Source organism: Perca fluviatilis, chromosome 14 (genome assembly GCF_010015445.1).
Source record: "Perca fluviatilis chromosome 14, GENO_Pfluv_1.0, whole genome shotgun sequence".
Taxonomy (NCBI): Eukaryota; Metazoa; Chordata; class Actinopteri; order Perciformes; family Percidae; genus Perca; species Perca fluviatilis.
In genome coordinates this window covers 34203101-34227007 of record NC_053125.1, presented here as the reverse complement: position 1 = coordinate 34227007, position 23907 = coordinate 34203101, and the positions used below count along the sequence as shown (strand labels likewise).

Here is a 23907-nt window from a genome sequence, read left to right as displayed (position 1 = left end):
AACTGCTACGCCCTAAACTGCTACAACTATTATTTCTATTCATAGTTCCATTATCTTTTTTGTTACTATAATTACCATTATTATGAATCATAATTCTCTATATCTGTATCCATCTGTATGTAACCAGCGACCACCAAGACCCTGGATATGTCTGATGTTTCTGTTGCACCAAATGCTTGCTCTTGGGAGAATTGTTGGGTCATTGTAACTTAAAGAGTGTGGTCTAGACCTACTCTATCTGTAAAGTGTCTTGAGAAGAGTGAACTGTTGTTGTATATGTAAATATTTACATATCTAACCCTATAACATATACAACAGAATGGAAATAGCCAAAAACTGAAAACACATCATGTCACAGGACATGTTATGTTACTGTACTGCAATTTATATGTAAGGAGAATATAAACCAACCATATGGTCCAGGGGTTACTGCAGCCTCCTCTTCCTCTCTGTCATCTTCATCCTCCTGATCACTCTCTGCCTCTGTCCCTCTCTCTGAACCTGCAGCCTCCTCTTCATCCCTCACTGTCAATTCTTCCTTTCCCTCTTCTCTTTCACTCATTTCTGCATCTCCTTCTGTGGTCTTCTCCTGCTCTGACCTGCCTGGTCTCTCCAGTTTACTGTCTTCTCCTTCTTCATTTCCCTCCTCCTCTTCCTCCTGTGCACTACTCAGGATTTTCTTGGCTGGCAATATCCCCACTTTTAGGCTTCAGCTAATATCTCCAGCTACTCTGGCCTGCAAAAGTCAAGATGTGAAAAGCTCTTGTTATTCTTGTATTACATTACACTGTAGGGCCCTGTAGCTAATAAGTAGCCTGAAAAACATAACATCAGACGAGATTTATTACATGCACACATCAGTTATGTTTAGACTAGCCTTCTTAATCCCGTTGTATTTGTTGTTTTCCCAGTTTGACAGTAAAGTATGTTGCCTGGTTTAATTTGTGCAGCCGTATTGCCGTGATATGTGAGAGGAAGTGGATTTTATAGTAGCCTACTCCTTAACTAATCATATACAAATGATCGGTCTCAGCAAGCACTGTGTAGTGTGTTGTAACGTAACGCCACCGAAACGGCGACCCTCTGTAAACGTTATGAATTCAAACATGCCAGTTTGTAATATTCTGTATTATGCTCTTCTTGTCTTTACTGAAATCAAACTAATCAAACAGCAGAATGCGCTTACAACCCACGAGGGAGCAATTTGACTTTTGGCTAACAGACGCGCTGTTGTTGATACTGACTCGCCTTTAGCAGACATTATAATTATTACAAATTTAACTTTAGATGAAACGTGTGTTTTAACTTCACCTGGGAAACAGACTTCACTTTGAGAGGCTCGGGGAGGGGGGGCAGCTCAGTCGCTCCAGTCTTTGCCGGGATGCAGGGCCCCACACCGCAGCAGACTCGCTGTGTGCGAGCCTGAATGTGCGAACGCTGCTCTGCACGTTTGATGCAGGGACGTAGCTAAGTATTTGAGGGGCAGGGGGCTAAGATTACATCTACAATTATTATTTATTATGAATTAATATAAATTAATTGTTTGTTTCAATGTTTTAAGAAGCCTGTGCACATAGTGGCAGTTTGTTTTTACAAGCAAAGTTTTTTGAATGCCAAAGTTAGGGGGGCAGCTGGGGGGGCAAGGCCCTACAGTGGGGGGGCAGCTGCCCCCCCTTGCCCCCCTGTAGATCCGCCCCTGCTCCTCAACCATTGTCTTGTCTACCAGATGTGACAGGAGGAGTTTACTGACCTTGGTTAGTTGGGCTGGCCAGCAGTGAAGTCACAACTAAAGAGAAATCAACCTCAGGTTAGTTTGAGCTTTTACATGAAACAAGACATCAAAACAGAAAAACAGACACATATTGATATCAGACAAAATATTGAAATACGCATTCAATCTTTTTCATTCTATTCTCAAACTTGACAGAGGACCTCCATGGTCTTGGAAATTGAAATGAATATAATTATTTAATTATATTTGTACATTAAAACAGGAATTATTAAATTGGTTTTCAAATGTATTAATTAATCCATTATTTAATAGAGAAACTATAGAAAGAGTTTCAAAGTTAAACTTCAAAATTATGGAGGATGGAACATGAATTAAGTCTCAATAAATAAATTAATGCATAAATAAATATATAAAAAATACAGAAAAAAAGAAATAAATTACTTAATGCTTTAAATTTATTTCTACATTTTAGTCCACCTAAATGTATTTATTTATTTCTGTATTTCTGTTAATGAGGTAGGAGGTCCTAACCTCAGTTTAAAGCATGATTGGCTACAGGAGTGAGCTTGATTCATGTCTACTTCCTTTTCCTCGCGGTGAAACCATATATAGACTGGAACGAGTGAGACAGATTGCATAGAGGGGCAGGCAGGAGCTGACAGCAACTCTCCTCTGCTCCCGTCTTTTAAATAAATGAATTTATAAAGGCACTTTTAAAAACAGGAATTATTAATAATTGAATTAATATTTTAATTAAGAATGCAGCGTTTAAAGTTATTGTCCATAACATGTTAATCTAGTTAACAGTCTAGAACAGTGTTTCTCAACGGGGGCGGTACCGCCCCCCAGGGGGCGTTCAGAAGATGATGGGGGGCGTTGGAAGCAATATTTTGGAAAGGGGGGCGTTGAGGTGCCCTTGGGGGGCGTTTGTTTGAAAGCTAGTTTAAACCAAAGATTCACAATAACAATACATGTTTACACTTAAACTACTTGCAAAAAACTGTTTTCTGCAACATTAAAACCTGCCAGTTCACGGCACTGCAACTGGACGAGACGGTGGATCATTGTTCGGCGCAGCCCCGTCGCTGTTCAACCGGAAACGGAAGTCAGAGCATCGTCTTAAATGAGCTCCGTATTTCAGCGTGAAGCTGCGTTCAGAAAAAATAGCAATCGCCGCAGGGTGGTGCGACGTCCTGATGTATTCTTTAATCCCCCCAATGTAGCACAAGTAGACTTTATATTTCACAGTAACAGTTTTTCGTCAGATCTTTTATAGAACCCAACGTTTCCTACTGTACCTGAGGGCAGCTTAATTTCACGAAGAAAAAGAGAAAAGAGACGAGCGAGAGATTTTTTTATTTTTTTTACGAGCGAGAGATATCGACTGTGCTTTGTTGTTTGGCAAACATTTAGCTGTCCCCCAAACTCCCGGGCAATTCAGGGCTTGTGTTTGCTGTTTTAAAACTTTCTTGTTGAAGCGATAGAGGAAGAGATGTCACTGTTTACTGTACGGGACTCCACCTCCTCAAAACGCAGCGCGATGTGGGGTTGCGCTTCTCCAAACGTTTTTTTCTGCTATTTACTCGCAAGACAGGCGATAGCAAACCTAGACTTTCAAACCTAGACTCTTCAAACCTAGACTCTTCAAACCTATAGTGTGTCTCAAATCGCTGACGGAGGAGTATTGTCTCAAATCGCGCACTGCCTTTTGTACTTACCGGAAGTGACGATCAAAACATCTCAGTCCTCCTCCTTCTTCTTCTGTGAAGTTGTGAATTATACCCAGGGCAGAGCATTCCCACCACCTGTTGTCACCATACATTTCTGCCTTGTTCATCAAAATGAATGATTGTTTTTATTGTTGCCCTCTGTTTTATGCAACCGTAAACATCCAGGTATGATGATATTCATGCTTTTGCTCTTAATTCATTGTAAACAAAAATAAATAACCACAAATGGCCATTTTGAGTTATTTAGCAAAATTGGAGCAATTAAAATGGTGTCCAACTGACATATAACGTTAACATAGAAAATAGTCATATTATATGTTTATATAAAGGGTGTTTATTGCAATAGCTATTAATTACAGTGAAAATACAAGAGTGAAAGCAGAGGCAACACAATAGACATTTAAATAGATCCTATTGTTCTATTCATTGCTGGCCCTGTATTTTGATGGGGAAAGTGATATGAGGGTGGACTTCAGACTCTCCAGCAGGATCCTTTAACGGTACATCCTCGGCACGGCGTGGGACCCGTCATCGAGGCCCTTGTCTTCCTCTTTTGGCTCACAAGCGGGACATCTGATCGTGGTTTAGCCAGAGCCTTTGCACACTGACAGTGCACAGTGCTGTCCACAATACCCCGCAGGAAATCCTCTCTCTTCTCCTCCCCCGCTGTCTGCCCGCCCCCTCCCCTTTCAGCAGAGGAGGACTTGGCTCAAGTTGGCAGCATTGTCCGTGTCCCTAACGATTATATAAGTCAGATCAGGACAGAAACAGCACTGTTAATATGATATAACATAGCATACATTAACGTACTGTAACATTACTACTAACGTTGGCAGCTTAATGTATATTTACCAGATCACACTAACGCTAAAATCGTCTACAGTGAGGACGATAGTTTAAAAACAACAACCGTATACCACAACACATGTAACGTTAGCTAGGTTATAACTTATTTGCCAGTGGTTAAACCAAAGAGTATAGAAGAACCGGTAACTTCGCCGCTGTTAGCTAGCTAAGGTTAGCTAAAGCTAGCTTGATAGCACGTCAAATTACGATGCAAATAAACGTTATAATTCGCGGTAAAAAAATCATCACTGACTGCAAAATTAACCACACATACATAAACAGGTTGCGTATATGTTAAACAAGTATAGCAAAAAGACTAATGTTGAACTTACATTTGGGTCTCGCTGTCGCGTATTCGGCCGCCATTATCGAAAGTTTTTCACCTTTTGTTAGCTCCGCCCCTTCCGCTACGTAGCCAAGATGGCGACAGTTGAGTGTGGAAAGTGTCCATCGATCCACACTCAACTTTTTCACCGTTATGAGTGCACCATCCGGGTACTTGTAGTGCACTGCATTTACCACACTTCGACGAGTTAAATTTTGAGTGTACTCAAATAGTTAGTATAAGTACAGAAGTGCGCGATTTGAGACACACCACTAGACTCTTCAATCCTAGACTCTTCAATCCTAGACTCTTCTAACCTAGACTCTTCTAACTTATACTCTTCTAAGCATTAACAAAGGGCTCTCACTAACTTTCAAAGGTTGTAAACTTATTTCCATTCGGCAGTAGGTGTCGTTCTTCAAGTCGTTTGTCATCACCAAAATGAAAACCTTGTTTCTGTGTGTGTGGTGTGTGTGTGTGTGTGTGTGTGTGTGTGTGTGTGGTGTGTGTGTGTGTGTGTGTGTGTGTGTGTGTGTGTGTGTGTGTGTGGTGTGCGTGCGTGTAATCCTGCTTTTACCCCATGATAAGTGCAAGCTTGTTTTCCGTTGGAACAATTTGAATAAAAAATAGATTTGAATGTTAAATTGCTAGCTGTTTCTGATTGGCTACTGTTAGTGTTTGTAATAATAATAATAATAATAATAATAATAATAATACATTTTATTTAAAGCCTTTCATGACACCCAAGGTCACTTCACAACCAAAAAGGACATTCAAATTATAGTCATCTTATAAAGGTGCTGAGGTTCACACCATGCAGCAGGCCTTTTGATAATACCTAATTATAGTTTGAATGTTACATATCTAGTAGTTCTGATTGGCTGCTGTTATTTAATTTGAATGTCAAATGGTTGCATTTAAAAAAAAACTGTAAATATTTCTATTCACATGGCTTTTTGATACCTGGGAAACTAATACATGTGTTGTTTGTCATTCAATGATTTGATTTATTGATTATTTTTAATAACAATAGTAACGACAATAATAGGCCTATATTAGGGCGTAATCATTAATATCCAGGGCAATTAGCCTACATAATATTTGATGGGGGGCGTTAGGGACCTGGATAATGGATAGGGGGGCGCTGGCACAAAAAAGGTTGAGAACCACTGGTCTAGAAAGTACCAATCTATCAAAAAGTGAGTTAAAACAACGGTGATTGAGTATATGATCCACTGATGAAAGTGCTTGTATTTGCTGCTTTGTCAAGTACAACAGTCTGACTGTCTGTGACGACTTTCCCGCCCTGAATACAAACTCAGCCTCAGTTAGTGAGGCTTTTTATGTCAGTCAGCAGCAGCTGGTCTCTCCCTGTCTGCCCCCGAAATCTTTTTAGCAGGATGGTAGAGGAAGACTCATAAATATTCATTAGGGGACTCATCCCTGAATGGCTAGTACTTGTTGCCTGCTCTGGTTGGGTTGGTTAGGTTTAGGCAAGAGGAGTGGGATTGGTTATGGTTAGGGTAAGAATGTCAGGGCCAGCCAATCAGGGATGAGTCTTCCCCTACCACCCTGCAAAAGGTAGAGCTTGGCAGTGCCATCAATCCATTATGTAATAGAGAAACTATTGAAAGAGTTTCAAAGTTAAACTCTGATATGAATCACCACATTGCATTGTGGGATATGGGCTTAGAATGCACCCCGCTCGCGATATTATGAATCCCACTATGGCCACGCCAAAACCCATCTAAGCATTTATTAGCCAGGTGTCCATGCTTACTCAAGGAACCGTAACCCCATTTGTACAGATCCTATCCCCTGACCATCCAGGACATGGTCAAACCCTACACCCCAACCCCCCCACTCCGCACTGCATCAGCCGACCTGCTTGCTGCCCCCTCACACACAGGGACAACTAACCACTCAACAAAATCCAGACTTGCTGTCCTGACTTCTAAATGGTGGACGAGCTCCCTATCGACATCCAGCCCGTTCTCATTCCGAACTCGTAAAATAAGTACGTTTGGGCAGCGTCCTTCAGCATCTGATGCAACGATAAAGGCACCCTTCGGCGTATTTGTGTAACGTACTGGGGAGAGCCGCAGTTGAATGGGATTTAGCGAGTGGTATGTAAGGGGAAATTGCTGCGTAAGGAGGTTGGCTGGGGTGGCGGATGGGTAAAACAGGGTTCGCGCCCAGCGTGTGGCATTGTGTTTCCCGGCTTTTGAGGCGTCCTTTCCCGGTTGTTTTTCTCCTAAACCCAACCTCCGCGATTCCGTTATTGTCGCGCTTCACCCGCGGCCGTTTCCCGGCTTTTGAGGCATCCTTTCCCCGTTGGCAATAGTGGCGACCAAGCACGTTTACATGAGATGCTAAAGGAGACTTTTAACGTCAATAAGAACGAGAAAGGCTCCTGACCGAACGTCCTTATCTTACGAGTTGGGTGTGAGAATGTGTTGCGACATCAGGATGGCCGAAAACCTACGCATCTTCCACCAAAGGCTAAAAATGCATCTCTTCAGACAACACCTCGGATAAACATAAAAATTAAAAAATTAAAATCGCCATGGCCATAGTGGGATTCATAATGTCGCGCCCCGCTCGGCCCATATTGTAGTGTTCTGTCTTACAGCATACTGTAATATTTCACCCATAATGTGACCAAAATAATATTATTAAAATAAAGAAATGTATACTATGATAACATCTAAATAAATGAAGATAGATGTAGCGTTATAGTTTTAAAAATATCAATAAATAACAAAGCAATCCAGCTTTTCTGGCAATAAGACCGAAATAACAACATTAACAGAAATACATATAAACTATGATAAGATCTGATGAATAAATGTTGATTAAGACAGCGGTTATTGGGCTAAAAATACCAATAATAGCAAAGCTGTATCCAGCTTCTCTGCTGCAGCTGACTGGCAGAAAGAATCGTGCTGTGATCATGAAAGATTGAAATACATTAGTTTAAAAACGTGCCGATCTCACCAAAAAAAAACAAGATCAACTTGTCCGTGTACACGAATCAGTAGATTAAATTATGTGAACATTTCACAAACTGCTGTTAGACTGGGTTGCTAATTTGCATTGTTTTACCAACCAGCCCAATTTCTTTTTTTTTAGCAGTATTCTAAATTAAATTATTAATTAAATTATTAATTTCTGTTATTTCAACTGACAAACCCAGAAACATTAAGTTGAACTTACCCAGCAGCAGCTGCAGAGATGATTCCTCCATTTGAAATGTTGGTCATATAAGATCAGATTAAATTTAATTCAATTCAATTTTATTTATAGTATTAAAACTTATAAAAGAGTAATCTTGAGACACTTTACAGATAGAGTAGGTCTAGACCACACTGTAATTTACAAAGAACCAACAATTCTAGTAATTCCCCCAAGAGCAAGCATTCAGTGTGACAGTGGCGAGGAAAAGCTCCCTTTTAGGGAGAAACCTCGGTGGTGAGTAACATATCCGGACATTAACGTCTAACCAGAAACTTCCTCGTCACGTGTGTCACTGATGACGTTTTCAGGAAACAGTTTTTTTATTTTATATTCGCAGGTCAGAAATATATTAGGTAAAAGCAAACATATGGCCTTTGAAACAGAACACCTCAAAATGAACAAAATAACAGGCAGTGAACAGCTGTTCAGTATCATCTAGCTCAGGGGTCCTCAGTGTGTTTTAGGCCGAGGACCCCTAACCTGAAAGAGACACGATCAGGGACCCCCGACTACATATATTGTATTGAGTTGTATATTAAACTAACCCTACCATAACGTGTAGTGTAACCTTTTATGGTGCCCTGCAATACTAAGCTATTATTTACATATTCATATATCATCATAACGTCATGTTCGAAACAATCACAAATGTAGGCCTACTTAATTAAACCCAAATCACAATCTCATCCTAAACCTAACCAAGTAGTTCTGTGGCCCAATCCTAATGCTGCCCTGCATGTTGATAAAGACGGTAAAAGGGTTTTAACCGAGTGGTCTCTGCATGAGCTGGATGAAAGAATGAGATCATGCTGATATGTCTTTAATGTGCTGATAAAAAGAGGGTTTAATTGAACATAAGATTCTCAAGATTCTTCCACTGAGATATTACACAGTTGTTGAGTTACTATTATTTAATCAAACTGGGTTCTATGTCCAGCAGTGACGTTTCTTCACATTAGACAGGCAGACATCTAACTAAACAGATTGGTCCTAGACAGCTGGTTAAAGAGTCTGGAGGTGAAGAGTTAGATTCACTCTGAGTCCAGCAGAGGGCAGCGTGGACCAAGGAGACCTTCACATCTGTTCACAGTGTTACCGCTTGGCTCAAGGCCGGCAACAAAAGGGAGGTCACACACAGATAGATTAACAAAAATGTAGTTTATTTAACTAAATATACTAATAACACAAATTAACTAAACATAAATGCAATAGTGGGGTGTGTAAATGTCATAGACATCAGTCGTGTTTGCCATGTGTGGATGAGTGATGGAATGGTGTGATGTGTGTTGTAAGGTGTAACTGTCAGGATGGAGAGAAGGTCAGGACCCAAATGCAGGTATACAGAGTTTTAATAAGCCAGGAAATCACTTAAGGCAGGACAGAACACGACAAGAACCACCAAACAGAAACCAAGAATCCGACAACAGACAAGGGAAACAGAGAGACTAAATACAAGAGGTAACGAGGACTAACAAGGGACAGGAGATACAACAGGTGAAACAAATCAGACAATCACAAGGGCGGGAAAACCAAAAAGACAGGAAGTAAAACCAGACAAGACAGAAAACCAGACTTTCAAAATAAAACAGGGAACAGAGCAAAACAGACAAACAAGACTACCATAATAAAACAAAGCACAAAACAAAACACACAAAAAGGCCACGAGAGTGGCACCAAGGCCCCAGGACCCAGCCGGACCATGACAGTACCCCCGACGGACGCCCCCTGGCGGCCATAGACAGACCAACCCCGGGAGGGCAGAGGGGGACCGGAGGAGGAACCAACAAGGGGACAAAAAGGTCAAACGGGGCTCAGGGAAACAGAGGGCCCCGGGGCACAAGGAACAGAGAGGACCTGGGGGAACAGGGAACACAGAGAGCCGGGGGCACAGGGAACACAGAGAGCCGGGGGCACAGGAAACACAGAGGGCCGGAGAGGACTGGGGAAACAGAGAGGGGCCACTAGACCAGGACGGGACCGACACAGACGAAACAGACAGGGACAAAACAGACGCAGACAGAACAGACACGGACGGGAACGACTGGGGCTACACAGACGCGCACTCAGACATGACAGGCTCAGACACAGACAGGACGGACTGGGGCAAAAACAGACTTGGACAAGACGGACTCAGACAGGACAGGCTCAGACACAAACAGGACGGACTGGGGCAAAACAAACTTGGACAAGACGGACTCAGACAGGACAGACTCAGACACAGACGGGACAGACTCAGACGGGACAGACTCAGACACAGACGGGACAGACTCAGACGGGACAGACTCAGACGGGACAGACTCAGACAAGACGGACTCAGACGAGACAGACTTAAGGGCAGAGACTGTAATGGGGACACGGAGAGTAAAAGGGACAGAGACGGGCACGGTGACGGGAACGAGGATGGGCACGGTGACGGGGACAAGGATGGGCACGGTGACAGGGATGGAGACAGGGACAGTGACAGGGATGAAGACAGGGACAGTAACAGGGGTAAAGACAGGGACAGTGACAGGGACAGAGACAAGGATAGTGACAGGGATGAAGACAGGGACGGTCTCAGGGGAGGTCCCAGAGGAGATCTCCGGGGCACCGGAGGCCGGCGAAGTCCCAGAGGGGGTCTCCCGGGCAGTCCCAGGGGCGCCAGTGACCGGCAAAGTCGTAGGGGTGGTCCCGCGTCGTGATTCAGGGGGGCAGCCAGCCCGCCGGGGAACAGGAGGGCTGCTGGCCAGCCGGGGATCTGGGGCGCTGGACAGCGTTGGAACACTGGGTGACTCTGGGACACTAGAGAGCTCGGGGACACTGGAGACACTAGGGAGCTCGGGGACACCAGAGGACTCGGGGACACTAGTGAACTCGGGGAACCTAGGGACAATAGGGGACTCAGGGACACTAGGGACAAGAGAGGACTCGGGAATACTAGGGACAAGAGAGGACTCGGGGACACTAGGGACAAGAGAGTCAAGGGAACTGCTAACTAGCCTGCAATCAGGGAGAATGCTAGCCAGTTGGGACCCTGGGGAGCTGCTAGCTAGCTGCGAGTCAGGGGAGCTGCTAGCTAGTTGGGACCCTGGGGAGCTGCTAGCTAGCTGCGAGTCAGGGGAGCTGCTAGCTAGTTGGGACCCTGGGGAGCTGCTAGCTAGCTGTGAGTCAGGGGAGCTGCTAACCAGCTGCGAGGCAGGGGAGCTGCTAACCAGCTGCGAGGCAGGGGAGCTGCTAACCAGCTGCGAGGCAGGGGAGCTGCTGGCTAGCTGCGAGGCAGGGGAGCTGCTGGCTAGCTGCGAATCGGGGAAACTGCTGGCTAGCTGCGAATCGGGGAAACTGCTAACTAGCTGGGAGTCGGGGGAGCTGCTAGCTAGCTGGGAGTCAAGGGACTCTGGAGGGCCACTACACGGCCGGGACTCAAGGGACTCTGGAGGGCCGCTACACGGCCGGGACTCAAGGGACTCAGGGGAGATGCTAGCTGGCCTGGACTCAGGGGAGATGCTAGCTGGCCTGGACTCAGGGGAGATGCTAGCTGGCCAAGAGACTGGGAAGGGGCTGTACGTCAGCCCAGAGGCAGGAGGGCTGCATGCCAGCCCAGGGACAGGAGAGCTGCATGGCAGCTCAGAGTCAAGAGAGCTGCACGTCAGCTCAGAGTCAAGAGAGCGGCACGTCAGCTCAGAGTCAGGAGTGCCGCACGTCAGCGGCGACCCCGGGCAGCTGCACGTCAGCGGCGACCCCGGGCAGCTGCACGTCAGCAGTGACCCCGGGCAGCTGCACGTCAGCGGTGACCCCGGGCGGCTGCACGTCAGCAGCGAAGCAGGGCGGCTGCACGTCAGCGGCGGATCCGGGCGGCTGCACGTCAGCGGTGGATCCGGGCGGCTGCACGTCAGCGGCGAATGGGCTGCAGGTGTGGCGTCGGGCGACTGGGCTGCAGGCGTGGCGTCGGGCGACTGGGCTGCCGGAGTGGCTGCAGGCGACTGAGCTGCCAGCGTAGCTGCAGGCGTGGCTGCAGGCGTGGTGTTGGGCAACTGGGCTGCCGACGTGGCTGCAGGCGTGGCTGCAGGCGTGGCGTCGGGCGACTGGGCTGCAGGCGTGGCTGCAGGTGTGGCTGCAGGCGTGGCGTCGGGCGACTGGGCTGCAGGCGTGGCGTCGGGCGACGCAGACTCTGGGAGGTCTGGAAGGTCAGGCGACGCAGACTCTGGGAGGTCTGGGAGGTCGGGCGACGCAGACTCTGGGAGGTTGTACATCAACGGCGAATCCGGGCGGCTGCAGGTCAGCGGCGAATCCGGGCGGCTGCACGTCAGCTCAGAGTCAGGAGGGTTGCTAGGGAGCGAGGACTCCGGGGTCAAGAGCGGAGCATGGCGGCGGGAGCCACGACGGCGGGAGCCACGACGGCGGGAGCCACGACGGCCTTTTCCCCGTCTACGTCCTCCACGGGTCCCACAGCAGACAGCCAGGCGGGTGCCCTCATAGGACTGCTGGTGGTTGGGGGCGTATGCTGACCAGGTAGTGTCTGGGCAGTCCAACGAGAGGTCTGGAGAAGCAGGTGACTGGGCAGGCTGGCTGACGAAGCACGCACCGACGGCCACAGTGTTTGCCGACTGGGGAGGAGACAGGCTGGTGGTGGGTGAGTCACTGGAGGTGGCTTGTAGAAAGCACTCTAGCCGTTGCTTGATTCCTTCCAGCTGGGGAACAAAGTGACTCACCCAAGGTCTCTCCGATAACCACTGCCGCAGAACTGCGAGCTTCTTCAGGAGAGGGGGGTGTCGGTCAGGCTCAGAGGAGAGAAGGCACTGTACAGTCCAACCGAACTCCAACACCTTCTTAGTAAAGAGAAGCTTCTCTGCTGGGTCCATGATGGTCAGTTCAGGCTCAGCAACACAGGTTAGCTCCGGCTCAGGTACACAGGTTAGCTCCGGCTCAGGTACACAGGTTAGCTCCGGCTCAGGTACACAGGATAGCTCAGGCTGATGGACCACTGGAAGGCTGAATTCCCGCTCCACAGCCTGCCAGCGTACCTCCATGAGGTGCCTAGCAAAGGCAGGATCCTTATCATGCAGGGAGTGATAAAAGGAGATCATCAACTCCCCATCAGAGTCCAACGGGTGAATGACCGGAATAAAGTCCATACCTGCTGGGTCCATTTGTGGTCGGATTCTTCTGTCAGGATGGAGAGAAGGTCAGGACCCAAATGCAGGTATACAGAGTTTTAATAAGCCAGGAAATCACTTAAGGCAGGACAGAACACGACAAGAACCACCAAACAGAAACCAAGAATCCGACAACAGACAAGGGAAACAGAGAGACTAAATACAAGAGGTAACGAGGACTAACAAGGGACAGGAGATACAACAGGTGAAACAAATCAGACAATCACAAGGGCGGGAAAACCAAAAAGACAGGAAGTAAAACCAGACAAGACAGAAAACCAGACTTTCAAAATAAAACAGGGAACAGTGCAAAACAGACAAACAAGACTACCATAATAAAACAAAGCACAAAGCACAAAACAAAACACACAAAAAGGCCACGAGAGTGGCACCAAGGCCCCAGGACCCAGCCGGACCATGACAGTAACAAACCAAACAAAGAACAAAATGGTGGATGGTTGCAGGAGGACCAGCTGAGAGAGAGTGAGACTCCCAGGAGAGCAATCTTTTATGCCTTCCTTAAGCCACACCCAGATGGCCAGGGACAGACGACCCTCCCAGCTCCACCTACCCGCCCACTCCCAGTACCTGCAGACAGAGGAGCAGGACATGACAGGCAGGCAGATTGGGAGGGGTCGTCACACCCCCTCCCTTAAGATGGGAGTCCTCAACAACAGTATCCACCGAAACAGGCCACACACGATTTCCTGCCAGGTCATTTCCAAGAATGACGTGCACTCCCCCCATAGGCAAGGAAGGGCGCACCCCCATGGTCACTTCACCTTTCACCAGATCCGAGAAAAGTGACAATCCCATTCCGCGGGACACAATACTGGCAATACGGTTGGTCTGTCCCAGAGGAGAAAGGAAGCACAGAGTCCACAATAAATAAATGAGTCAAGCGCCCCTGAGTCTCGCAATATCTTTACAGGAACTTTCCTGTCACTCCCAACCAGTGAAACATGACCATCAGCTACAAATGCAGCATAACCGGGATCAATCTCCTCACTAACTGAGGAAATAGTCCACTGTTGCTCCTTCACAGGAACCTTAGTCCCCGACTCTAAGAAAGGTTTTGTGTGCTCCCGTACAGCAGCAATGACACGACTTCGCTCTGCACGCAAAGACGCAGCAGCATGACTTTGCTGGCGAATACACAGGCTTCAACTTTTTCTTCCACACCGGGCACTCATTTCTCCAGTGACTCTCACCCAAACAGTAATTACAGACACAATGTGGATCCAGCTTTCCCTGGAAACCCCTGTCTGCTTCTGACAAACTCCTGTTAGAGTGGGCAGCATCTCCACGACCACGGTTCTCCCCAAAAAAAACTTTATGGGTCTGCCAATTTAGCAGCATCTGTAACCTTACTTACTTTCTGTTCATTTATGTAAGTTACCACCCAGTCTGGCAGAGTAGTTTTAAACTGTTCAAGTAAAATAAGTTCCTGCAAATCCTCCAAGGTTTTAACCTGGGACGCAGCACACCATCTATTAAAATGAGTGGCTAAATCACGAACAAATTCAGTGTGAGACCGCGTCTCTTTTTTGTCTGACCTGAACCGCTGACGATATGCTTCCGGTACCAATTCATAGGCCCTAAGTACAGCAGCTTTAACAAATTTGTAGCTAACACTGTCAGCAACACTCATGGCTGAGAATGCCTCCTGGGCTTTGCCAGTGAGCACACACTGATGCGCAGAGTGCTATCAGTGTTAGACCAACTTCGGGCCACTGCTAAACGTTCAAACAACACAAAGAAAATATCCGGATCCCTTTCATTAAATTTTGGAACTAACCGCAAATCTACCGAAACATCAAATGAGGGGGTATGAGGAGCACGCCCTACTACGTCCTCCACCCTCTGTGGCTCATGTTGCAGCTTTCCCTTACTCATAAGGTCCAACCTATAACGCTCCAACTCTACCTGTTGCCTTGCCTGATCATGGGCTAGTTCCACTTCCCGACGACGAACATCATGTCGTACCTTTTCTAACTCCAATTGTAGCAAGACTAGCTGTTTCTGCTCCTCAAATGACAATCCAGTGCCAAGACCAGCCAGAACAGGAGCCCTGTTAGACACTTTAACTTCCCCATCTACATCAGATAAACCAGTCACTACCAAAGGCACACTAGCAGACTTCACTAGAACAGGCAAAACACCCTGCTCCACTAAGTTAACCTTTAAAGTGTCCAACAACTCACCCGCCCACTTCCAGTACCTGCAGACAGAGGAGCAGGACATGACGGGCAGGCAGATTGGGGGGGGGGGGGTCGTCACAACAGGGTGGAGGAGGTGGAGCCAACATTAGTCTCTCTTATCAGACCTGCTGCAGTGGTCACAGTGGGTTAACACTTTGTAACCTGTTTAAATGTGACCTTCATAATCCCCTGCAGCACTCAGTGTCCAGTTTATTAGGTACAGCTAGTCTAATCAAGTCTAATACAACAACATCCTCGAACATTATAACTTTAATGAGTAATGTTCAAGTTTTGTTTGTTAATTAAATAGTTTATTAGGTACAGCTAGAATGAAGTCTTATACAACAGTAATTCAGTTTGTGTTAATTCAACTGTGTAATAGTTTTGGAGGATGTAGTATGTGTGGCTGTTTAGCCGTATTGTGTTACAGTGACAGGTCTTTCTATTTATCAACCCTGTTTATACCAAGGTAAATAACTTGTAATAACACGTTTATTTCTAATAAACTGAATTACATAACCGTGTTTTTTCTTCTAATAAGTATCTTCTGTTAATAAGAAGGCTTCAGAGTGCCAAGTCAGTCTTAAAGAACTGTAGCGTTCAGACATTTCTGCAGCAGTCTGTCGTTATTCAAAAGTACTTTACACTAGTTACACTGAAGCCTAGGGAAAAGCCATCGTTTCTTTGGTCTGGGGAGTCACGGGAGAAAGGAGAAAAAAAGATTTTTCTTTTTTCGGGATGTATTAAGAGAAACAAAAAGGGCTGGGAACCGTTCTTTTAATACAGCCATGCTGGGAACTTACTGACTGTTTATTCTGCTCATGCTCACAATAGCATCCTAGTGCACGGTGAACACATTTACTGACTCATATGTTTTATTCTTCTTCAGGTTCTAAGCACAGAAACTCCTCTCCTGGAGGCCGAGACCTTGGACTGGCAGCAAGTGTTCTGGTTCTTGTAGCTGCTGCAGTGGGTGGTGTCCTGATATATAAAAGACGTAAGAACAAGAGATCAGGACAACCTGCTGATGATGAAGCATCAGCCCCTCAAATCATCACATGACGTCTGTGCTTGGAGGCTTGCAAATATTCATGTTAACAGACTAGCTAGCGTTAGCTAACACTGGGAATGTAGCAGCCAAATGGGGGTTTACAGCTAGCTTAGAATATGCAGAACTGAGGTTGCTGAGCTGAAAACTGAAAAGCTAAAAAAAATATAAGGTAGCATGTACAATAAATGACAAGAATCTGGAAAACATAACTAATGCTATAACTCTGGTTTACCATAGAATCATTAATAGATTTTGTGTTACCATTAGCTGTCAGACATACAGGCTAGGCCTATAGTTACATCTGTACATCTGGTGGGTGACATGGAAGCTGTAATTACAGGGTCACATCTCTCTCTCTCTGTACTTTTTAAAATCCCAAAAAACAGCAGCACAACCTTACTGCAAAATAGTTGTCTTATCAGATGCCATCACTAGGCTGATTTAAGAATTGAATTGAGGCTGCTATATTTAACAGTGAGTTCATTTCATTCAGGTGTGAGGATGGTGGACCAGGAATGACGGGAAGGCAACGGGTAGGTCTAACATTAGGTGGAAGTGTAGGGGGAGCCACTTGATACCAACAGATTCATTTCTTAACATTATTAATATGGAAAAACTAATACGGAAAATCTATTACATAATGTTTGTTTGACAATATGTCTTAGTGGAGAAGAGCACAGGCAAGGAGTGAATGAGACAGACATGAGGTCGGTGATGTCATCAGGTAGAGATGAGCCCAGTGATGTCATCAGGTAGGAGTTCTGTTAGTTAGACCACACTAAACTAAATGTCCAGTATGGTTTGAAGTTCTGTTGACCAACCTATTCACTGTGTCCTTTTTGGGGAAAAAATAGTGCAGACAGAGATGGAAAATATAACAATTAGCCTCTGTCTATTTATTTATTTATATGTTTTTTTTTGTGTGTGTGTGTGTGTGTGGGGGGGGGGAGCCAAAATTGTTGCTGCATACCCCTGTGACACTGGGTAGTTGCGCCCCTGTGTTAATTTAGTCTTAGTCAGCGTTTTTGGACATCGGCGCAGTCTCGTCATCGTCTCGTCAAAGGTCATTGACGAACATATTTAGTCTCGTCTGACGAACACTATCACTCTGTGGATAATTATAACTTCTGCGAGTATCCCGCCGAGGAAGAGATGCCTCATTACATAGACACACACACACACAGACACACAGAGACATATACACACACACACACACACACACACACACACACACACACACACACACACACACACATATCAAAGGCTTTTGATTACACATCCGAGCCTGGACTTTTCTATGGTGTCCTCAAGGTTTCAGTGTTTTTACTGCAGATTTTTGGGAGATTTCTAATAATTTTGATTAATTCTGGAGTGATAGAAATGTTTAATGTTTGCCTGTCTCCCTTTCTCTCTGTCTGTCTGCCTGACTGTCTGCCTGTCTGTCTCTCTGTCTGTCTGTCTGTCTGTCTGTCTCTCTCTGTCTGCCTGTCTGTCTGTCTCTCTGTCTCTCTCTCTTTGTTTCTCTCTCTCTGTCTTTCCATCTCTCTGTCTCTCTTTTTCTCTGTCTGCTGTGCTGTGACTCAGTGTATTGGTGATGCTCCTGTGGGTGCTGTGCTGTGGCTCAGGGTGTTGGTGGTGCTCGTGTGGGTGCTGTGCTGTGCTGTGACTCAGTGTATAGACCCTTTTACTGTTTGTACACAATGATGACGTAGCAACGTATGCGCGCGCATAATGGCAACGGAAGTATGGCGAGAATCAGCAGTATGTCAAGCTACGCGAGCGGATTAAGCAACACAGATAGAGATAGTTATTTCAAAAAGTTGACTTTATCAAATGGTATCCGGCTACCAGATCCGTGTACTATAGTGGAGTGGATAGAAGACGTTAGCAGATGGCCAAATATACAGTGGCCATATATATATACGTATTTAGTTGAGAAACCGAGCGTGTACACCCGAGAGAAATTACGGGCATATAAATCACTGGATGCTTATGAATATGTTGTCTGTGGCCATGTACAGAACGTCAAATACCATGACATAGACTCAGAGTTTTGTGTGTTAAAATCAAAAATTCTTCCTAGTCAAAGACAAGGACACAAGACAACGATGTATGAGGCTTGGGTTATAATCAACCAACGAGAGATCTACGTCCTCACGGCGAACTGCACCTGTATGGCAGGGTAAGTATGCTATTATTTGGTGTTGTGGACTTGTAGTTGACATACAAAGATGAATTATGCTTCAGTGTAACTGTCCTTTCAGGTTTAACTTAGGCTTAACCTACTCGCCTTTACATATTCTCATATGTTCTCATAACCAGGGTTTGAAAGTACAATTTTCACAGTGCCAACAGTGTTCAAAATGTCTGCAGCAAGCCAATATCATTCAGTTAGCTGCTACATTCAAAACCTGTTTAGGCTTAGGTCGTATGTATACAAGCGTAGTAAGTCAGATGTTTACTTCATAGTCCGAGATGAAATTTGGCTGAAAGCAAATGTTACTTTCAAGCCCTGGTCATAACATTATTGATCAGCTAGTAATTTTATGTTTTTGTGAAATTTCAGGCTTGGGTCATGCTGCAGTCATGCAGCTGCAATATTATTTAAAGTTGAGCTCTATGTTAGGATGGGAAGGACTGAGAAAGCAGCAGTTACATCTGGAGTGTGCATGTGGAAAGACATCAGCAGGAAAGAAGTCAGACCAGCTCCATTGAGGGAAATCAGCTTCCACAAACCAAAGAGGCTAGACAAGCAGCTTCAAGCACCTTTAACATCTGCTAGGAAAAATAGTATCACACCCAGAGGCATGTAATAGTTGACAGCCTAGATAAGCTTCTTATTGCCATAGTGTTCTGAGACCATAAAGTAGCATGAGAAAGGTGTAACTTGGTGATGCAGAGATGAAAATGCCTACAGACAGAGTTTAATTTTTATCAGTTTAATTTATGTTAGATTGAATAGGTCTGCGTTTGGCTTCAGGTTACTTATTTTTAGAAATTACATTTGTTTGTTGCATATTGTACACCTGTGTGTTTAAAGCTCTGATGTGAACATTATGCAGCACAGTAACTGTCTTTTTGTTGCTCTATTATCAGTGTTGACAGATGAGGACATCTGGGAACTGCAGGTTGTGGACCCCTGTGCTTCAGTGCTGACAAGCCTGGAAAATAGTGACACAGACACCGCATCATCTGACACTGATTCAGAGGAGCATCCTGACTTACCAGAGCCTTTGACTGCTTTATTTGATGCAACACTGCGGGAACTCTCACCACAGGAAATGCAGGTGAAATGTGAGGATACATTTCACAGACTTAAAACTACACTACAACCTCATCAATGTGAGAAACTTGAATTTGTGACACGGCAACAGTCAAAGTCAAAGGACTGGTACACCTATAGGGCTGGTCGAATCACAAGCACTAAATTACACAAATCGATCACAACTGACAAGATCAGCAAAACATACCTAAACGATATATAATGCAGTATAAAAGAACAGAATTAAATGTCCCGTCTGTGCTCTGGGGTAAGAACATGGAGGAAACGGCAAGACAAGCCTACACTGCATACATGTCCCAAAGCCATCCAGATTTCAGCGTCAGCTCATGTGGCTTAGTAGTGAAACCTTCTGAGCCACACCTGGGATCATCACCAGATGGGATAGCAAGATGTACCTGCTGTGGCAAAGGGGTGATAGAGATCAAGTGTCCCTACAAATACAGCGAAAGCCTTCAAGGATGTACAAAAGATGAGCAGTTTTGTCTGGACAAGTCATTTGCATTGAAGCATTCACACACATACTACTATCAATGTCAACTTCATATGTTTGTGTGTGATGTTAAATATTGTGACTTTGTGCTGTGGTCCAAGGAGGAGTTAATTGTGCAACGTATCCTAAGAAATAAAGAGTTTTTGAATGAAGCTTTGCCAAAAGCAACCACATTCACTACACCTGTGCACACATAAAAAGGAAGCCAGCAACATGGTTATGTAGGGAATGTCTGAGAGTCGATGTTTGAATGATTAAATGTAGGACTGGGAAATGTTCTGTATTGTATTATGAATCTAGTCCATATTACCCAGACCTACATGTATTGTTTTCCTTAATTTTTTCCTCTACATTCATTCTTTTCTACATTTATTCTTATTCTCCACCCAGACCTACATTAATCCTTTTCCTTACATTTTATGTTGTTGTTATTGATTGCTATCTGTTGATGCACTTCTGTTTAAAGTTTTATTTTATAATGCTATAGTACTTTAATAGTAACTATGTTACTTGCATACATTGCAATTAAACTACTAATAACAAATGAAATTGAAAAGTAGTGTGAATTGTATATAATCTTGGGGGAAAGTACATAATACACACCAGTGGGAGCCAATGTTGGGAGGTTTATTATAGTGCATTATGTTTCATGTACAGTACATACGTTTTACAAATGTAAATCTCGTTAAAACTAATACATGGTAATGTTACTCATTTGGAAACAACACTCTTACAGAGGTTTGTGAGGGCACCACATACAGTCACAACATCGTCTAGCATGTTAACCTGCGACACTGGAATAACTGTTTGCAAAATCTTAAAGTTTTTCCACCGACCAATAACTCGCTCCACATGGATTCTCACACGAGAAAGTTGTCTAGATGTGTCAACTTCCTGTGCAGAAAGCTGCTTTTTTCCTTTTGTGAAATGAGGGATACGAAGGGTTGCACCATAAGCTGCAAGCTCGTCTCTGATGAGAAATCCCCTGTCGGCTAAAACCTCATCCCTAGGCTCCAAAAGTTCTAAGAAACCTGACTCTTTTGTGATCTGCTTGTCCGAAACCCGTCCACCCCACCCAGGAGATAGAAATGAAATTGCACCAGCTGGGGTGATGCCGATTAAATATTTAATTGTGTTGTTGTGTTTATAATTTGACCATGTCTGGGCCCTAGCAGTCAGATTACTGGGTCTAGCTATGAAAATTTCCGTACAGTCTATTATGCACCGGCAGTTTTTAAAGTTCCGCTTGAATGTTTTCGGCATATTTTTAAGTATTGCGCCCTTACTTGGCCATTTAATGAGTGGCTTAAGGATCAATGCCATACCAGGGACCCAGCTCCGCAAAATATTTGAAATCGTGGTTTTTGATACTTTAAATCTATATGCAAAGTCAGTATTACATAGACCCAACCTTAATTTCATCAATATAACCAACAGGTGGTCTTCTAGTGTAAGTTTTTGGATAATTCTTTCTAAGCTGCCTGTTATTTTTGTAACTAGCCACTCAAAGAGCACGGAGGTCAGTCCGGTGAGAAAAAACAATTGTCCAATGTTGCACTTAACAGTTGTGTAGGAAAATGTAGATTTCTGCAGCTCCTCTTTCAACTTTACATTTTCTGCTTGTAGTGCCTCAAACTTCTGAGACAGGTGTACATAGTCCTCGTGAAGCTGACTGTGTCTCCGGTTCAGGTCATCATACCCCCTCTTTGTAACTGGGATGTCGTCTTCAGCTTTAATAAAGAAAAGTGAAAAATTAGCATGTGCTGCAACAAAATGCAGACAATTTACCCATTGGGGGTTCTCACACATTTTAGCAATGATTTTTCAAAACTTTTCCATGATAGAAGAGAAGATGCTTTATTGATCACAGGGCGAGATTTTTTGTCTGCATAACATTTAACTGATCCAGGGACCTGTGTTCTCATATACAGATATGCAATTAGAGCAGCATGCCTGGCAGGAGCGCACACACACACACCCTGACAATCAATCAGTTAAGATGAAATATATTCATACCTGGACAATGATCCATGTTGCATTCTTGTGTGGGAGTTTTAGAAGGAACACATAGATTTGCTGCCGTTATAGGTCTGTCATCTCTCCTCCTTTTCCTATGGTACCTACAATAAAAACAGCAGAAATGTACAGTTATACAAGAGAGAAAAACAAACTAAATAGAACAGAGGGGGAAATTAAATATTCTTACCTCTCCAACTTTGCTTAGGGGTTCTGGCTCGGTTTTGTGTACACAAACACAGAAGTCACAAAATCAGGACTACTAGAGTCAAATGACGCCTCACCTGCAAATAAAACACACACACGTTTGTTTACTAGCCAAATCTACTGCCAGTTTATCAAACTTTTCCTGCATTTGAACATTATTCTAAATCGTACAGACAATCACTAATGTAAACGAGGATTACTAGAGTCCAATAATGCTTCACCTGCAAATAACACTCACACACACACACAGTTTGTTTACTAGTCAAATCCAACACTAGCTTAAGAAACTAGCAGCATGTGGTCATAAAACTTCAGCTGCATTGATAAACTACACCGTAGGCTACAGACAATCAATAATGTAAACCATGCTTTTCATTAAACTCAAGAGAACATAGATAAACTTACCTGATATAAAATGGGCGCTGCAGACGCGAGCATTTTTTATTATGTCCTCGTTCCAATCAACACGTTTAATCGCCTGCAGCCACTGAAACGGCCGTGATCCTGTCGGAATCCTATAAAATTTAAGCCCCTTGGTGGAATAGCGATTAGTACAACTGTAAACGCAACAACCAGACATTTTGATGCTTTTCATAAACATTCGAAGTGAGTTCAGTGAGTTGCTAACACGTTAGAGCTAGTGTGGGAAACACCACTTCCGTTGCCAAAATGCGCGCGCAACTATTTGATCACGTGGGCTGTAAAAGGATCTATTGGTGATGCTCCTGTGGGTGCTGTGCTGTGGCTCAGGGTGTTGGTGGTGCTCCTGTGGGTGCTGTGCTGTGCTGTGACTCAGTGTATTGGTGGTGCTCCTGTGGGTGCTGTGCTGTGACTCAGTGTATTGGTAGTTCTCCCGTGGGTGGTGTGCTGTGCTGTGGCTCAGGGTGTTGGTGGTGCTCCTGTGGGTGCTGTGCTGTGCTGTGACTCAGTGTATTGGTGGTGCTCCTGTGGGTGCTGTGCTGTGACTCAGTGTATTGGTAGTTCTCCCGTGGGTGCTGTGCTGTGCTGTGGCTCAGGGTGTTGGTGGTGCTCCTGTGGATGCTGTGCTGTGACTCAGGGTGTTGGTAGTTCTCCCGTGGGTGCTGTGGCTTATCACGGTCGACTCCACCTCCTCGTCTGTCCAGACTGAGTAGTCAGCTTCTGTTGTTCACTTCCTTCCTCTTCTCGGGTCACTCATGATGTTTTCTGACAAGCAGTAATAGAAAGAATCTCTCTCTGACACACACACACGCACACACACACACACACACACACACTCTCTCTCTCTCTCTCTCTCTCTCTCTCGCTACAGCAGGACACACCTCCTGTGTGAAAGACAGCACAGGAAGTGATGATGTAGCCCAGCAGTGCTCCTGATGGACTAGGACTTGTAGAGAAGTCAGATCAGGAAGATGTTTCAAGTTATTTTTGAACTAATAAGTGCTACACTGTGTGTCATGTTGTTGAGTTTCCAGGTTCTTATCATCAGTGTTATTGTTGAGTTTGAGTGTGTTTGTTATATGTTCAGTTATTAGAGGACAGGTCTCTGTGTAAAGTGCAAACTGTAACCAGCTGCACATTAGGGGTGGGGGTGAAAAATCGATACAGCATAGTATCGCGATATTTTTCGTGGCAATACTGTATCGATACACAGACGCCAAGTATGGATCTTTTATGA

The 23907-nt window shown here is 44.8% G+C and overlaps 1 protein-coding gene across 1 annotated transcript; it reads right to left on the bottom strand.

The window, feature by feature from the left end:
- Positions 1 to 20633: 20633 nt before the first annotated feature.
- On the bottom strand, positions 20634 to 22741 carry LOC120572805. The gene is made up of 4 exons (XM_039822258.1): positions 22656 to 22741; positions 22234 to 22327; positions 22044 to 22147; positions 20634 to 21757 (listed from the first exon to the last, which is right to left on the bottom strand). Exons 3-4 carry the CDS (start codon positions 22057 to 22059, stop codon positions 20739 to 20741), a joined length of 1035 nt encoding a protein of 344 aa, XP_039678192.1. The 5' UTR covers positions 22060 to 22147; positions 22234 to 22327; positions 22656 to 22741; the 3' UTR covers positions 20634 to 20738.
- Positions 22742 to 23907: the final 1166 nt, after the last annotated feature.